Source organism: Chiloscyllium plagiosum, unplaced genomic scaffold, assembly GCF_037043375.1.
Source record: "Chiloscyllium plagiosum isolate Xiang-an unplaced genomic scaffold, Cpla_swu_hap1 HiC_scaffold_9, whole genome shotgun sequence".
In the NCBI taxonomy this organism is placed as follows: Eukaryota; Metazoa; Chordata; class Chondrichthyes; order Orectolobiformes; family Hemiscylliidae; genus Chiloscyllium; species Chiloscyllium plagiosum.
The window spans coordinates 93,614,945-93,629,499 of NW_028270147.1; the positions used below are offsets into that span (position 1 = coordinate 93,614,945).

Below are 14,555 nucleotides of genomic sequence, written 5' to 3' on the forward strand. Positions count from 1 at the left end.
CCCATCTGACTTTATTCCCTATCCATAGCCCAGTACATGCTTTCCCCTCGGACTCTGGTCTCATTCTGCTTTGGGTGTGACCCGTGGCATTGGTACAGCTCCTTTGGATCTTGGCATTGCTGGCACGGTCCCTTGAAAAGGCGTAACGCATTAATGCAAGTCTATTCTTTCTTTGCACAGTTTTTGAAAGCACCTACAAATTCCTCACCTGTTCCTCCCCAGGTAGCTATCCCGTGGGGCACTCTCTGAAGTGTACCGCACCTCAACTGATCTGTGGGCAATCAAAGCACCTCTTGAACTTGCCTGAGTTCTGAACAAGCATTACCTTTTTACAATGCTGGCATGATTGCTGTGTTGTGAAATGCTATTGACCCTTTCTACTTATTTGCCATTTTCTTGCTCGTTTAATGAAGATGGTGGCAGGGACCGGAGGAACCAGAGGGGTTGATTCCCTTTGAGAAGGGTTAAGCAAGTTCTTAAGGGGTAAATGTTGTAGCAATATGCCTCTTGTATTAGGCCTGGTCCTCAGATTCCTCTGGTACATGCCACTATGATCTCCTACAGTTTGTAACCCATGGGTAAGGAGAGGTAACCGACTGTGAGCTGGGAGGTCTAAAGCACTGAGGAACAAAGTCCTTCACTGGCTCTTAACCTACTGGGTGTCCCCTGTAGACTGGTCACTCTTCACCCACTGCAGGTCACTTATCTGAAATGGACTTTCTGGGGCTAAATGTGCAACATTAAAATTGGAAAAGACAGAGTGTGGAATAAAATTTGCCTAAGTCCCAAGAGTAGGAGAAGTGGATGTTGGTCCAAAACCAGATTGAGATTCTCCTGATGTCCCGGCATCCCCTCTTTGACTGTGTTCAATCACCAAACTGCAGTGCTGCTTGGGGGATCTTGGTGTGCACAAATCGTTTGGCCCGAAAGCTATGATTCTGCTTCAGAAAGATCCCCTGCATCTGGGTGGCGCTGGATGAATTGGGCTTCATTCAAAAGCAATGCCTCCTGCAGATCAGGGATTAATTTCTGGGATGAGCAACTGCTTGGTGAATGGGGGAGACATGACAGTTGAAGGGAAGCGTCCATTTTGGCAGAAGGTTCAACAAGACAGACCGAAAAGCATCCTGCCTTCTGCATTTATCTTTTGCAATTGGCTCTTGTTTCACCAGGCGTGTGGGAATGGGATGTTAGGTGTTCCAGAGAGGATGGCCTTCCATTCTGAACCAACAGAATCCACAAGGGACTTCTCTTTACATCACTAGTATTGGATGGAAATGTCAGTTCATATGGAATGGCATTGGGGGACACAGTGAAAGCACCAAGCAGACTTGAGTCAGTTACCATTCTGTACAACTCTTCTACTCTCAACCTGAAGGGGTACATTCTCCAATGACTCAATGAGACAGCTTAATGATTTGATTAGGTTCCCTACAGTATGGAAACAGGCCCAACAAGTCCACACCGTCCCTCCAAAGATCCATTCCCCTGCCCTATATTTACCCCTGACTAACGTATCTAGCACAACGGGCATTTTAACATGGTCAATTCACCTGACCTGCACATCTTTGGACTGTGGGAGGAAACTGGAGCACCCGGAGGAAACCCACGCAGACACGGGGAGAATGTGCAAACTCCACACAGACAGTCACCTGAGGCGGGAATTGAACCTGGGCCCCTGGTGCTGTGAGGCAGCAGTGCTAACCACTGAGCCACCATGCCGCATTGTGATTCCCTCACAGTGGAAGGGAAAGGGATTTATGTTTATATAGCGTCTTTGAAAACGTCAGAAACTGCTTAAGGGCTGGTTGAATTATTCTCACTATAATAGCATAAGTAAAGCAGCAATCAATTTGCACACAGTAATCTCCCATTAACAGATGTTAAATAAAGGCTAAATAATTCATTTTTATTTCTGTTATTGATCTAAGGATAAATATTGGCCAATGTACCAGGAAGAACTCCTTTTCTCTTTGTGAGAACTGTGCCATGAAAATTTTAACATTCAGCCAAAGATCTCAGTTTAATGACTTAACCATAAGTCAGCACCTTCAACAGTGTTTCATTCTGCAGTGACTACATGTACTTTTCAAAATATTAACTGGGAAAACTGAATGTTTGGACTTTGCTATGTTGAAGAGAATGTGCCAGGTGCTTTGGTTTCCCAGCTTTAAGATCAAAAGTGGAATTTGTAGTGTTCACCTATTCATTTCACAAGTTTATGTAACCTTTGGAGAAGTCTGGTTTGATGCTTCTGTGACTAAGGTACCTTTGGGTTGAAAAATTCCCTTAGCAACAGTCTTTGAATGTTTAAGTCATGGTTTGTCACAGACTGAAGAGGGGGCTGTTGAACACGGACCTCCCGAAATCCTACAAGGAAAGACAGGTGTCTCTCATTTTTCCCCTCTGAGAGTGAGAAACCAACACTCAATTACACTGAAAAGAAGAAGTTCTAACTAAAGAAAAGACCTAGGTCTAACTGACAAGCTAACAAATTAAGGCTCTTCTATTACTCTGTGGTCAAGAATAATGCAATATTGTTGCCAAAATCCAAAAGAACTGAGAGAAAGTCACATCATTCCACCTTGTGATTTAGATTTTTGATCTCTGAGATTTGTTCATTTTTCTCTATGTTTTCCACCCGTGATGTTTCTCCAGAGCTGTCATTTTTTGTGTCCTATTTGTGAATAAATGTGTGAATATTTAGGCTTAGAGGGGATATGGCTTAAGTTTGCCTCTTAGCAATTAAAAATCCATTACTCCAATTTCTAATCGATAAGTTTGATGGTAATACATAGATTGTTCTGTTGGTTATGAAACCCAGTGAGAGTTTATTTTTGCTTATCACAGGCAAATTAACCATCTTGGTGATTCAATTAATCACTTTTGGCAGGTTTTCATTACTCTTCTCATTCGGGATATGATAGCTCACATATTATTGCATTGGATTGTTGATTTGGATGTGTTTTTATTGATTAACGGAATGTGGATATCACTGTCTAGGCCAGAATTCATTACATATTCCGACCTGAAGTTGAGAAGGTAATGGCAGTCTGCCTTCCTGAACTATCATGGGAGTGCTCACAGTGCTGTTTAGGTGGGAGTCCTAGACTCAGAAATGGTAACGGAACAGGGATATGGTTCCGCCTCAGGATGGTGAGTTGCTCGGAAACGACCTTGCTGGTTGCGATGTTGCTGAGCATCTGCTGCCCTTGTCCTTCTCAGTGGCAGGGGTCATGGGTTTGAAAGGTGCTGTTGAAGGATCCAGTATGAGTCACTGCCACCATACATCAGTGATGGTGGAAGTGGACGTTGAGGATGCTGGATGTGGTGCCATTCACGTTGACTGCTTTCTCCTGGATTAAACTGCCCAAGTCTCTGGAGCCATGACCTTTCATCGCCAAGATGAGAGTGCCACCTACTGACCCACATCCCGATGGAACAGCTGCGATCCTGTATCGGGATTCGTCTGGGTGAGTGCAGAACACTTCCCACTTCCATAACTTTATATCTTACATCGGGATGGAACGGATGGATCACAGAGTTGAAATGTCACGCCTTGTGTGGCAATTCCTTTTCCTTTGCTGTTCAGTAGGCATCACTCCACCGGGACCAAAAGCCATCTTTAGAAAAGGAGTGAAAATTAATTTGATTTAAGATGGACGAGGGGGTGTGGCTGTGTATATGTTGTGGCACTGTGGGCTAGATGTATAGGGGGGTGTGGTAACACAGCGACACTTGCTCAAGAAAAGAAGCTACTTGTGGAGTCCTTTAACATTAATGCAGCTATCATAGGGTGATCAGGAGACCGTCATACTCTTACCGCTGACCACTGGTGCATTGCAAGGACTTAGAAATTCAGCATGTCCATAAGGACTCTCACCGACTTTTATAGATGTGGTATAGAAAGCATTCTATCTGGGTGTATCACGGGCCCAGACCATCACACAAGCCAATCTTTCGTCCATTTACTCCACCGACACGTCCCGCTGCCTCGGAAAGGCAGCCAACATCATCAAAGACCCCTCCCACCCCGGTTATAATCTCTTCCAACCTCTTCCATCAGGCGGACACAAAATACAAAATCTTAAACACACATACCAGCAGGTTCAAAAACAGCTTCTTCCCTGCTGTTATTAAACTTTTGAATGGAGACCTCCCAAATTTCAAGGAGAAAGTGAGGACTGCGGATGCTGGAGATCAGAGCTGAAAATGTGTTGCTGGAAAAGCGCAGCAGGTCAGGCAGCATCCAAGGAGCAGGAGAATCGACGTTTCGGGCATAAGCCCATTCCTGAAGAAGGGCTCATGCCTGAAACGTCGATTCTCCTGTTCCTTGGATGCTGCCTGACCTGCTGCGCTTTTCCAGCAACACATTTTCAGCTCCCAAATTTCAAAACCTGTATTGATCTTACTCCTTTGTGCATCTTCTTTGCAACCGTAACTTTGTATTCCTCACTCTGTTCAATCACCCTATGACCTTTGTATGGTAAGAGCTGTCTGGACTGCACGCAAAACAAAACTTTTCACTATACCCAGGTACATGTGACAATAATAAATCAAATCAGATTAAATAGAGACTGATAATCTATTTGGCTAAATTATGAGACACTTTCAGTGACCTCCAGTTCCCTGAGAAGGATTTGAACCTGGAATCTCGGGACCAGCAGTAGGAATGGTGTGCTGATGGTTCTCCGTTGACCATGCCTGCTTGCAACTGTGAATCCATAGCATCCATAGCTAGGAAAACCTGAGGGAGAGTAAGACGTCAACTGTTAGCCCACTCAGTCTTCCAGCTGGTTCAGCAATGGCGCCAAGAATATGATATGTACGGAGTTTGACTTGCTTTCAGCTCCACTTTGTTAACTGTTTCCCATTGGTTTCCTCTTTATCTGTGCTGTCTGCCATCAAGGTTAAAGGAGATTAACAACGGGAGTGGGAATGAGATGATAAAACCCCATGCTGAGTTATCACTTCGATGTTACTGACCTTTCACCCACTCGCTCAGGCCTCCAAAACTGACGCATCACACAAGTCCAGTCTGCTGAACCGAACGTTAAGCTCTGTAATGTTTACATGCCAATGCAATTCTGTCCTCCCTCCCTCCCTCCCTCTCCCCAGAGTCTGGTGGCTGAGCAGCTCTCCATGTGAACAATAATGACTGTCTTCAGAGCAATGCTTTCTGATGCTTAGCCTCCTTCCTTTCCTGAAGGCATTGACTTTGGCTCAGAGACTGTTCCACGCCCAGTCGTAAGATGATCAAAGCAATGCTGGTGTTTTATTTTAATGTTACAAATGGCCCCGAGGTGCTGCTTGGATACCCAATCAGGATACTGCGTCAAAGTGGAAGATAATAAAGAGCAAGAGGAATTTGGGACCCTTGCCCAAATATCCAGGCTGGCTTCTATGAGTTAAATTTAAAAACCTCATTTCCCATATCAGCCCTTCTCAGGGCTTCATGTAAAGGCCGCATCTTTCTTATTGCTCGATATTTCGGATTGTGGCCTGAAATGGGCAAAGGGTTGTTTGGAAAGCCAAGAATTTCTGCACTGTTTTAAAAGAAAGTTATCTGACACTCACTGTAAGTGCTGTTTGAACAGCTGTTGGTTCAAGCAGCGGAGAAAGCCGAGTTACAGACAAACAGGAGCCAGGAGTAAGTATAAAAGTGGGGATTTGGGCACCAGCAATGAGGCGGTGACCAGTTATCAATGACAAGGACCTCTTGCACTCCAACAACCTTGCGATTGCCTCGCACAGGGGTGTGAATGTTTGGCTCAGAAGCTATCAGAGCTGCTTCTCGCTCCGCAATTCTGGCTGGAGATGGCCAGTTTATTTCCCCTTCTCAGTCACAAGCTGTGCTTTTTAATGAGGAAGGTGAGTGTGAGCCAGTCACTGTGCCTCCTGCATGCAAGTGCAAGCATCTGGGAAAGGAAGACCAAGAAACTGTGCTTGGATCAGCAAAAGGATCACCTCAGCAAACCATGTTTGTCTGAATCGCCTCCCCAGTCATTCTGTCTGCCTATAACACCTATGTTTTGTCCACGTGTGTGCAGAGGGAGAGCTTTATAAGTCAATTAGAGCTTTAACCAGTCAAGCTATATGTGTTGATGATTCAAAATTGTTCACTTGTATTTCGAATCAACAGTAATTTCCGTTAAGTACAGGAACCTGGTGTGTGCTTTCTGTCAACCTGAGTCTAAAAGACAGGGAAACTGGGGAGCTCTGCATATTTTTAAATAGCCTTAGCTATTGTGACAACTCCAGGAGTGGTCAGCTTTGATTTCCAGCACGTTATCCCAGTGAGACCTAATATTCAGGACACTACAATAAACCTCACAGACGTTAGAGAGGGAGGCAGCACAATATGGCTAATATCGCCGGTTTAATAATCCAAAGGCCCCAGGCTAATGCTGAATTTCTAACTTGATACCTTTGTTTTTCGAGCTTATATTAAGAAGGACTTTAATGCTGAATATGATCTTTTTTCTTTATTTTTCTACTTATTTGAAGAAGGTAATACTTAACATTTTAAACTTTGTTTCTTTCACTACATTCTACCTAGTTTTTTTATATACCTATGTACCTCTGTACCAAAGTGTGATGACATTATACACTTGTTACTATACCTCTGTACTTGAGTACACATGACAATAAAATCTAAATCTAATGCTATGGGGATACAAGTTCAAATGCCACCACAGCAACTAATGGAAGTTAGCTTCAAGTGTTGGAGTATTTCTCACTTTAGGGAGGAACTCTGACATCCTTACCTACATGTGACTCCAGATCGACAGCCATGTTCTTAACCACCCTCTGAAATGGCACAGACAGTCACTCAGTTTGAGAGTGATTAGGAATGGGCAACAAATGTTGGCCTTGCTAATGATACCTAGACTTCATGATAGAGTAAATAGAACAAAAACGTAAAAGGAAATTTTCACACGGCAAACCCCCTCAAATTATAATGTGCGATCGATCAGATCGTTGTTCCACTTGGGAGGATAAGTATTGGCAAAGTCACAAGGGAGTACTCCCCTACTCTGCTTTGAAATGGGGCCAAGGGATGAGTTACATCTGTCTGAGAGAGCAGACATTGGCCTTGGGTTAGAATCCCATCTGAAAGACAACATGTCATCAGCACTTCACTGGTAGCGTCCACCTGGATTATGTATTTAAGACTCTGGAGTGGAACTTGAGCCCACAGTTCTCTGACTCATCATGTGGTTACCCGCAGAGACACCAGAGGCAAGCCTGGTGTTGTTATCATCCCAGCATTCACTGCTGCTTCCCTATAGGAGACAACTGATAGCCATCCATTTTTTGGATTAGTGGTGCTGGAAGAGCACAGCAGTTCAGGCAGCATCTGAGGAGCAGCAAAATCGACGTTTCGGGTAAAAGCCCTTCATCAGGAATAAAGGCAGAGAGCCTGAAGGGTGGAGAGATAAGCGAGAGGAGGGTGGGGGTTGGGGAGAAAGTAGCATGGAGTACAATAGGTGAGTGGGGGGGGGGGGGTGAAGGTGTTAGGTCAGGGAGGAGGGTGGAGTGGATAGGTGGAAAAGAAGATAGGCAGGTAGGACAAGTCATGGGGACAATGCTGAGCTGGAAGTTTGGAACTAGGGTGAGGTGGGGGAAGGGGAAATGAGGAAACTGTTAAAGTCCACATTGATACCCTGGGGTTGAAATGTTTTGAGGTGGAAGATGAGGCGTTCTTCCTCCAGGCGTCTGGTGGTGAGGGAGCGGCGGTGAAGGAGGCCCAGGACCTCCATGTCCTCGGCAGAGTGGGAGGGGGTGTTGAAATGTTGGGCCACAGGGCGATGTGGTTGATTGGTGCGGGTGTCCCGGAGATGTTCCCTAAAGCGCTCTGCTAGGAGGCATCCAGTCTCCCCAATGTAGAGGAGACCGCATCGGGAGCAACGGATACAATAAATGATATTAGTGGATGTGCAGGTAAAACTTTGATGGATGTGGAAGGCTCCTTTAGGGCCTTGGATGGAGGTGAGGGAGGAGGTATGGGCGCAGGTTTTACAGTTCCTGCAGTGGCAGGGGAAGGTGCCAGGATGGGAGGGTGGGTTGTAGGGGGGCGTGGACCTGACCAGGTAGTCACGGAGGGAACGGTCTTTGCGGAAGGCGGAAAGGGGTGGGGAGGGAAATATATCCCTGGTGGTCCAGTCATTCCTAACTTGACCCATATTACACCCCGCCCCTGACTATTGCTGGAACTTTCTGAGGCTAATTGTACCAACTCCTCCCACCTTCCCAATCTGCTCTGTCTTGACCCGCGAACTTACCTGAGGGCAGTTAACTCAGGGCAGGTTTGGGAAATCCAACGCTGTGTCTTTCTGGTGTGTGTTAGTGAGGTGAGAGCTCTCTGTGCACAATAATTGGATGTAGGAACAGCCGCATGCTCTGGGGGTGTTGTTATTTCTCTCTCCGACACAACAGCCTTTCTGGTCCGGGCCTGTGAGGCAGCTGCGATAATAAATTATATCATTATCAGGGAGGCTGCCGTCTTTGCAGTTTGCAAGATCTCTGGCTCATGTACTTTCTCTTTCAAAATCTTCAGTTGGCTTTTGCAGCTGCCCTGATAAAGGGAAAGTGTTATGGGTCTCGCAAATGCTTAGGGCTGAGGGAATTCGCTGCCTGTCTTATGAGCTAGGGCTCAGTACTTCAAAGAGATGCCGTGTGGAAAACCAGTGCCACAGTCCTGCTTGACGGCCGCCAATTCTGATTGGATGCTTCCCTGGAGCTACTGTCACATGACTAACAGCCTCTCTCTCATGCCGTGGGTTACCCAGCATGCCCATCCTGGCAGTGTCCTGCCTTTCCCATGGCTGATCTGAAAGTCGATTGGATGGTTCTTGACTGTCAGTTTTGGACAACCTTTCTCATGAGCTGTTTTCAACACTTTCAAAGTTATTTGTGGAAAGTGTTGAAAGAACATCTGCTTAACATAGAACATAGAACAGTACAGCACAGAACAGCTTTTGCAGCTGCCCTGATCAAGGGAAAGTGTTGTGGCTCCTCAAATGCTGATGTTGTGCTGACCGTTTATCCTACTCTAAGGTTAGACTAAGCTATATACCCTACATTTTACTATCATCCATGTGCCTATCCAAGAGTCGCTTAAATATCCCTAATATCTCTGACTCTACTCCCACTGCTGGCAGTGCACTCCACACACACCCCACTCTCTATGTAAAGAACCAATCTCTGACATCTCCCCTTGACCTTTCTCCAATCACCTTAAAGTTATGCCACCTCATTTCCACCCTGGGAAAAGGTCTTCGCTTATCCACAGCACAGAGGCTCAGTGCTGCCTCACAGCACCAGGGTCCCAGGTTCAATTCCAGCCTCGGGCGACTGTCTGTGAGGAGTTTACACATTCTCCCCGTGTCTGCATGTCTCCGGGTGCTCCGGTTTCCTCCCACAGTCACAAAACTGTGCAGGTTTGGTCAATTGGCCACGCTAAATTGCCCATAGTGTTCAAGGATGTGTAGGTTAGGTGCATTACTCAGGGGTAAATGTAGAGTAACAGGGTAGGAGAATGGGTCTGGGTGGGTTACCCTTCGGAGGGTCGGTGTGGACTTGTTGGGCCGAAGGGCCTGTTTCCACACTGTAGGGATTCTATTCTATAAAATGTGCCTGTGCCATTTCTATGATATGGTGCCAGTTCCTTCCCCAGCTTTGGCTATGTAATGGCTGGATCCAGACTGAGAGAGAGAGAGAGAGAGAGAGAGAAGTTGATAATATTACAGGAATATTTTGCTATTGAATCTTTTGTAGATAAGCATAGAATGATGGAATCTTGCCCACCAAGTCCAGACTGACCCTCCAAACAGAGCACCTGGAAGAAACCCACATGGACACAGAGAGAATGTGCATATAGACATTCACCCAGGAGTGGGATTGAACTTGGGTCCCTGCTGCTGTGAGGAATCAGTGCTAACCATTGAGCCACTGTGCCACCCATGGTAAATACCGAGTATGCACAGTTCGAGAAATCACCTCGACCGTGAAGCTGTGAGATGGGGAGAAACCTCTTCACTTCGAGGCTGGTGAACCTTTGGATCTTCTATTCCAGAGGACAGTGGAAGTTCAATTCCCGAACAGGCTAAAGACAGAAATTGATAGAATTCTGGAGACTAATGTCATGAAGGCATTTTAAGGGATATTATTCCTTCCATTGACTCTGTCTACACTTCCCACTGCCTTGGGAAAGCAGCCAACATAATCAGAGAACCCTCCCACCCCAGTTACACTCTCTTCCACCCTCTTCCATCGAGTGGAAGATGTAAACGTTTGAAAACAGATTCAAGGACAGCTTCTTCCCTGCTGTTATCAGACTTATGAACGGACCTCTCATAAATTTGTGTTGATCTTCCTCGGCACCTTCTCTGTAGCTGTAACGCTATGGTCTGCATTCTGTTCTATTACCCTGATGTACTTATGTAAGGTATGACTTGTCTGGATAGCATGCAGAACAATACTTTTCAGTGTATCTCGGTACACATGGCAATAATAAATCAAATAATTCAAAGATATTGGGGAAAATGGCACTGAGGAGATGATTAGCCGTGACCTAGAATGGCAGGTTCAATGGGCTGAATGGCCTACTCCAGTTCCTCTGTGATTTTTCCCATCACTCTCCAGTGTTCCGCAAGCCACGTTCACATTAATCCTTTGCACTACCTTAACTAGAAAACAAAGTCAGGATTTACCCCAGTCTGTAATACCCTGCAGTATGTGCAGGGTGTAAAGAGAAGGATGACTTACATTATCCGAAGGGTTAGGCTGAATCCAAGTATGTGCTGCCACACAGAGACACAACTGGGTAATTTTTATTACGGAGGGATTGGAGTCAAAGTGAGCAGCACAGATGTGTGTGCACACTGTCAGACTGGACTGGGGGCTGCTGTTGTCTCTCTGCGAATAAACCTGAGACTATTGTGGGGCCAGGGAAGAACGTTAATGTATCTATGTAGTGCAGCTTTTGTGATCACTCACTGGGTGTGTCTGCCTTCTCCCTCTCGCTTTCTGCCCTGCCCCCCCTCCCCACCGTCGCACAGCCAAAAGCGATGACGAAGACTGCATCGGCAAACTGGAGCAGTTGCAGTGCAAAGGAGGGGACGATTCCAAAGATCCCAAGCGACCAAAAAGACCTCGAACTATTCTGACCACGCAACAGAGGCGAGCCTTCAAGGCGTCTTTCGAGGTGTCCTCCAAGCCCTGCAGGAAGGTGAGAGGCAGACAAAGTGTGGGAGGGAGGCCGGTAGGGGTGGAGGGGGAAGGGGTGGTGGGTGGGGAAGTGGTTGGAGCTGTGTACTCCGGTTGCTCTGTCATCTGTCCAGATACCGCTGTCTTCTGGCCCATCTTGAGGTCAGAGGGCAGCCTAGGTGTGAGGTAGCCACCTCCCGCATGGCAGTGCCCCGGGTTGGTGCACCTCCCCTCACCCACCACCCCGGTTTAAAGTTAGAGGGTGATTTCAAGCGCCTCAGAACTTGTGGGTGATGAGTGTTGGTGTGACCTGATCCTGACCTCAGCACCCTTGACCTCTTGTGTCATAAGCGCACCAGCCCACCCCCAACCCCCTCCCCTCACCTTGGCCAGCGCTTTCCATCGTCCTACGATGAGCCAGATGAGGTCAGGAGATTGAGCTTCTGCGAAGGTGTGGCAGAGGAAGGAATCGCTCAGTGCGCAGTCGATGTGCTGCCGGCCTCCTTCCGCATCCTAATGACTCTCTGAAGCAGGGAAGGGAGAGGCAGAATAAATAAAGACCATCCAGCGCTTCCTTCAGTCACACGTGTTCTGACGTGGATTTGCGAATGCTAAGTCTTTATCGGGGAGAGGGAGTGGGTGAGGAGGGGTCAATATTGACGACTGTGTGGCAGGCTAACCTCAGGACGAGAAGCCCCAGACAGCCTGGGCATATATCCACTGGAGTTCAGAACATTGAGATGTGGCCTATTTGAGACCATAGGGGACTTGTCAGAACAGATTTATCCCTTGTGGGACAGACTAGGGCAGACAAATTAAAAATGAGGGGCCTCCTGTTTAAGGCTGAGATGAGGAGGATTTCATTTCCCTCCGAGGATCTCGAGTCTTTGGAGCGCAGTTCCCCAGAGACTGAGGGAGGCAGGGTCATAGGATGGATTTGAGGCGGAGGCTTTTTTGACTATCATGGGGGGGGGGAGGTGGGGGTTCAAAGGTTATCAAGGCGGGGCAGAAACATGGAGTCGCGGCCACAGTCAGATCGGCCCTGAATAGGTTCAAGGGGCCGAATGGCCATCGACTGCCCTGCAATCGTACGTTTGTGTCTTCACATGACTCTTCCTTTTCCTTCACAGGTCAGGGAAACTCTCGCAGCAGAAACAGGCCTGAGTGTCCGAGTTGTGCAAGTCTGGTTTCAGAATCAGAGAGCCAAGGTAAGTCAGGGTCAGGCAGGACTGAACTGGGGCAGGAGAAAGATGCTGGAGATTAGAGTCTAGGTTAGAGTGGTGCTAGAAAAGCACAGCAGGTCAGGCAGCATCCGGGGAGCAGTAAAATTGACGTTTCGGGCAAAAGCCCTTCCTAAGGAATGAGGCCGGGAGCCTCCAGGGTGGAGAGATAAATGGGAGAGGGAGGGACTGGTGTGAAGGCAGCTGAGAGTACAATAGGTGGATGGGGGTGGGGATGGACACGATAGGTCAGAGAGGACGGTGGAGCCGATAGGTGGGAAGGAAGATAGGCAGGTGGGACAAGTCATGAGGACGGTGCTGAGCTGGGAGGTTGGAACTGGGGTGAGGTGGGGGAAGGGGAAATGAGGAAACTGGTGATATCCACATTGATGCCCGGGGGTTGAAGTGTTCTGAGGTGGAAGATGAGGCGTTCTTCCTCCAGGTGTCGGGTGGTGAGGCCCAGGACCTGCATGTCCTCGTCAGAGTGGGCGGGGTAGTTGAAAGGTTGGGCCACGGGGCGTTGGGGTTGATTGGTGCGGGTGTCCTGGAGATGTTCCCTAAAGCACTCTGCGAGAAGGCGTCCAGTCTCCCCAATGCAGAGGAGACCGCATCGGGAGCAAATGATACAATAAATGACATTGGTGGATGTGAAGGTAAAACTTTGATGGATGTGGAAGGTTCCTTTGGGGCCTTGGATGGAGGTGAGGGAGGAGGTGTAGGCACAGGTTTTGCAATTCCTGTAGTGGCAGGAGTGAACTGGGGCAGGGTCTCGCCCCAGAGGCTCTCACAGTGAGAGATGCGCCTCCAGGATGCTGTGGCAAAGGTGTTGCTTTGGAGGGGTCAAGTGATTAGAGGGTCCTGTGATAAAACATCTGCAAACAAGTTGTCGTCCATTATTCCTGAGGCCCTTCGGAGAGTGGGCGCTGTGACATTGCCTTGCCCACAGAGGCTGGCGTGCCAGGGTCTGCCCAGCGATACTAGGTGGCCAATATTTTCTTGATTCCTTCATTTGATGGCAAGATGATTCATTGTCTATTCCTTTGAACTGAGTAGCTTGCTGGGCCTTTTCAGAAGGCAGTGAGAATTCAGTCCCAATTGCTGTGGGTCTGGAGTCACGTGGAGAATAAAAACGGCAGGTCTCCTTCCCCGAAGGGCATTAGTGAACCTGACGGGTTTTCACAATTGCCATCATTGAGACTAGTTTATCATTGGCCAGCACAATCCAGAGTCGGTCGCTATGGATACCTAACTGGCTCAAAGCTGAGTACTTGCAGGCTGCAGGCTCAGTTGTACCTGGCAGAGCTCCCTCATAGAGCACAGCTGGGAGGAGGGTAACCAGGGGCACGTTATATTTGTGGGTATGGGGTACCCTCCTGGTCAACAGATGCCATTGCCCTCAACTGGGGTCAGCAGGGTCAAAAGTGGAGTCAGTTCCAGATGTTAGGAGTTTAAGTTCTGAGGAAAGTTATAGGACATTGGGTTTGCTTCTCTCTGGTCTCTGAGGTTACAAAAGGACATCGCCAGTGTTTGATGAGGGTTACCTGTTGTGGTGAAAGTGTCAAGGGGTCTAGCAGAATGAAGATTCCTGACCAGGAGTGTGGAAGAAGAGAGGATGGAGAAAGCCTTTCTAACAAGGCTGGGGGTGAGGTGGGGATCAGGGAAACAGGATTTCCAGCTTGGGACAGATGTTGGTCATGTCTAAGGTTCGAGGTTTCGACAGCAGAGTGTTGTAACTGTGAGCGAACAGTTAGAACAAAGAAAGAGTCAAGACACGATTTAGACAGAACCCATCCTGTGTTCTTAATATGGAGCTCCATAGAGTCATAGAGTCATAGAGATGTACAGCATGGAAACAGACCCTTCGGTCCAACCCGTCCATGCCGACCAAATATCCCAACCCAATCTAGTCCCACCTGCCAGCACCCAGCCCATATCCCTCCAAACCCTTCCAATTCATATACCCATCCAAATGCCTCTTAAATATTATATTGCAATTGTACGAGCCTCCACCACATCCTCTGGCAGCTCATTCCATACACGTACCACTCTCTGCGTGAAAAAGTTGCCCCTTAGGTCTCTTTTATATCTTTCCCCTCTCACCCTAAACCTATGCCCTCTAGTTCT

The 14,555-nt window shown here is 47.6% G+C and overlaps 1 protein-coding gene across 3 annotated transcripts in view; it reads left to right on the plus strand.

The window, feature by feature from the left end:
- The window catches only part of LOC122554629 (LIM homeobox transcription factor 1-alpha-like), a 295,124-nt gene that overhangs the window by 269,388 nt on the left and 11,181 nt on the right, over positions 1–14,555 (plus strand). For all 3 annotated transcript variants that reach the window (XM_087990924.1, XM_087990923.1, XM_087990925.1), the window contains exons 5-6: positions 11,064–11,233; positions 12,342–12,419. In XM_087990924.1, coding sequence (XP_087847050.1) covers positions 11,064–11,233; positions 12,342–12,419 — 248 coding nt within the window. The remainder of the gene's footprint in view (positions 1–11,063; positions 11,234–12,341; positions 12,420–14,555) is intronic.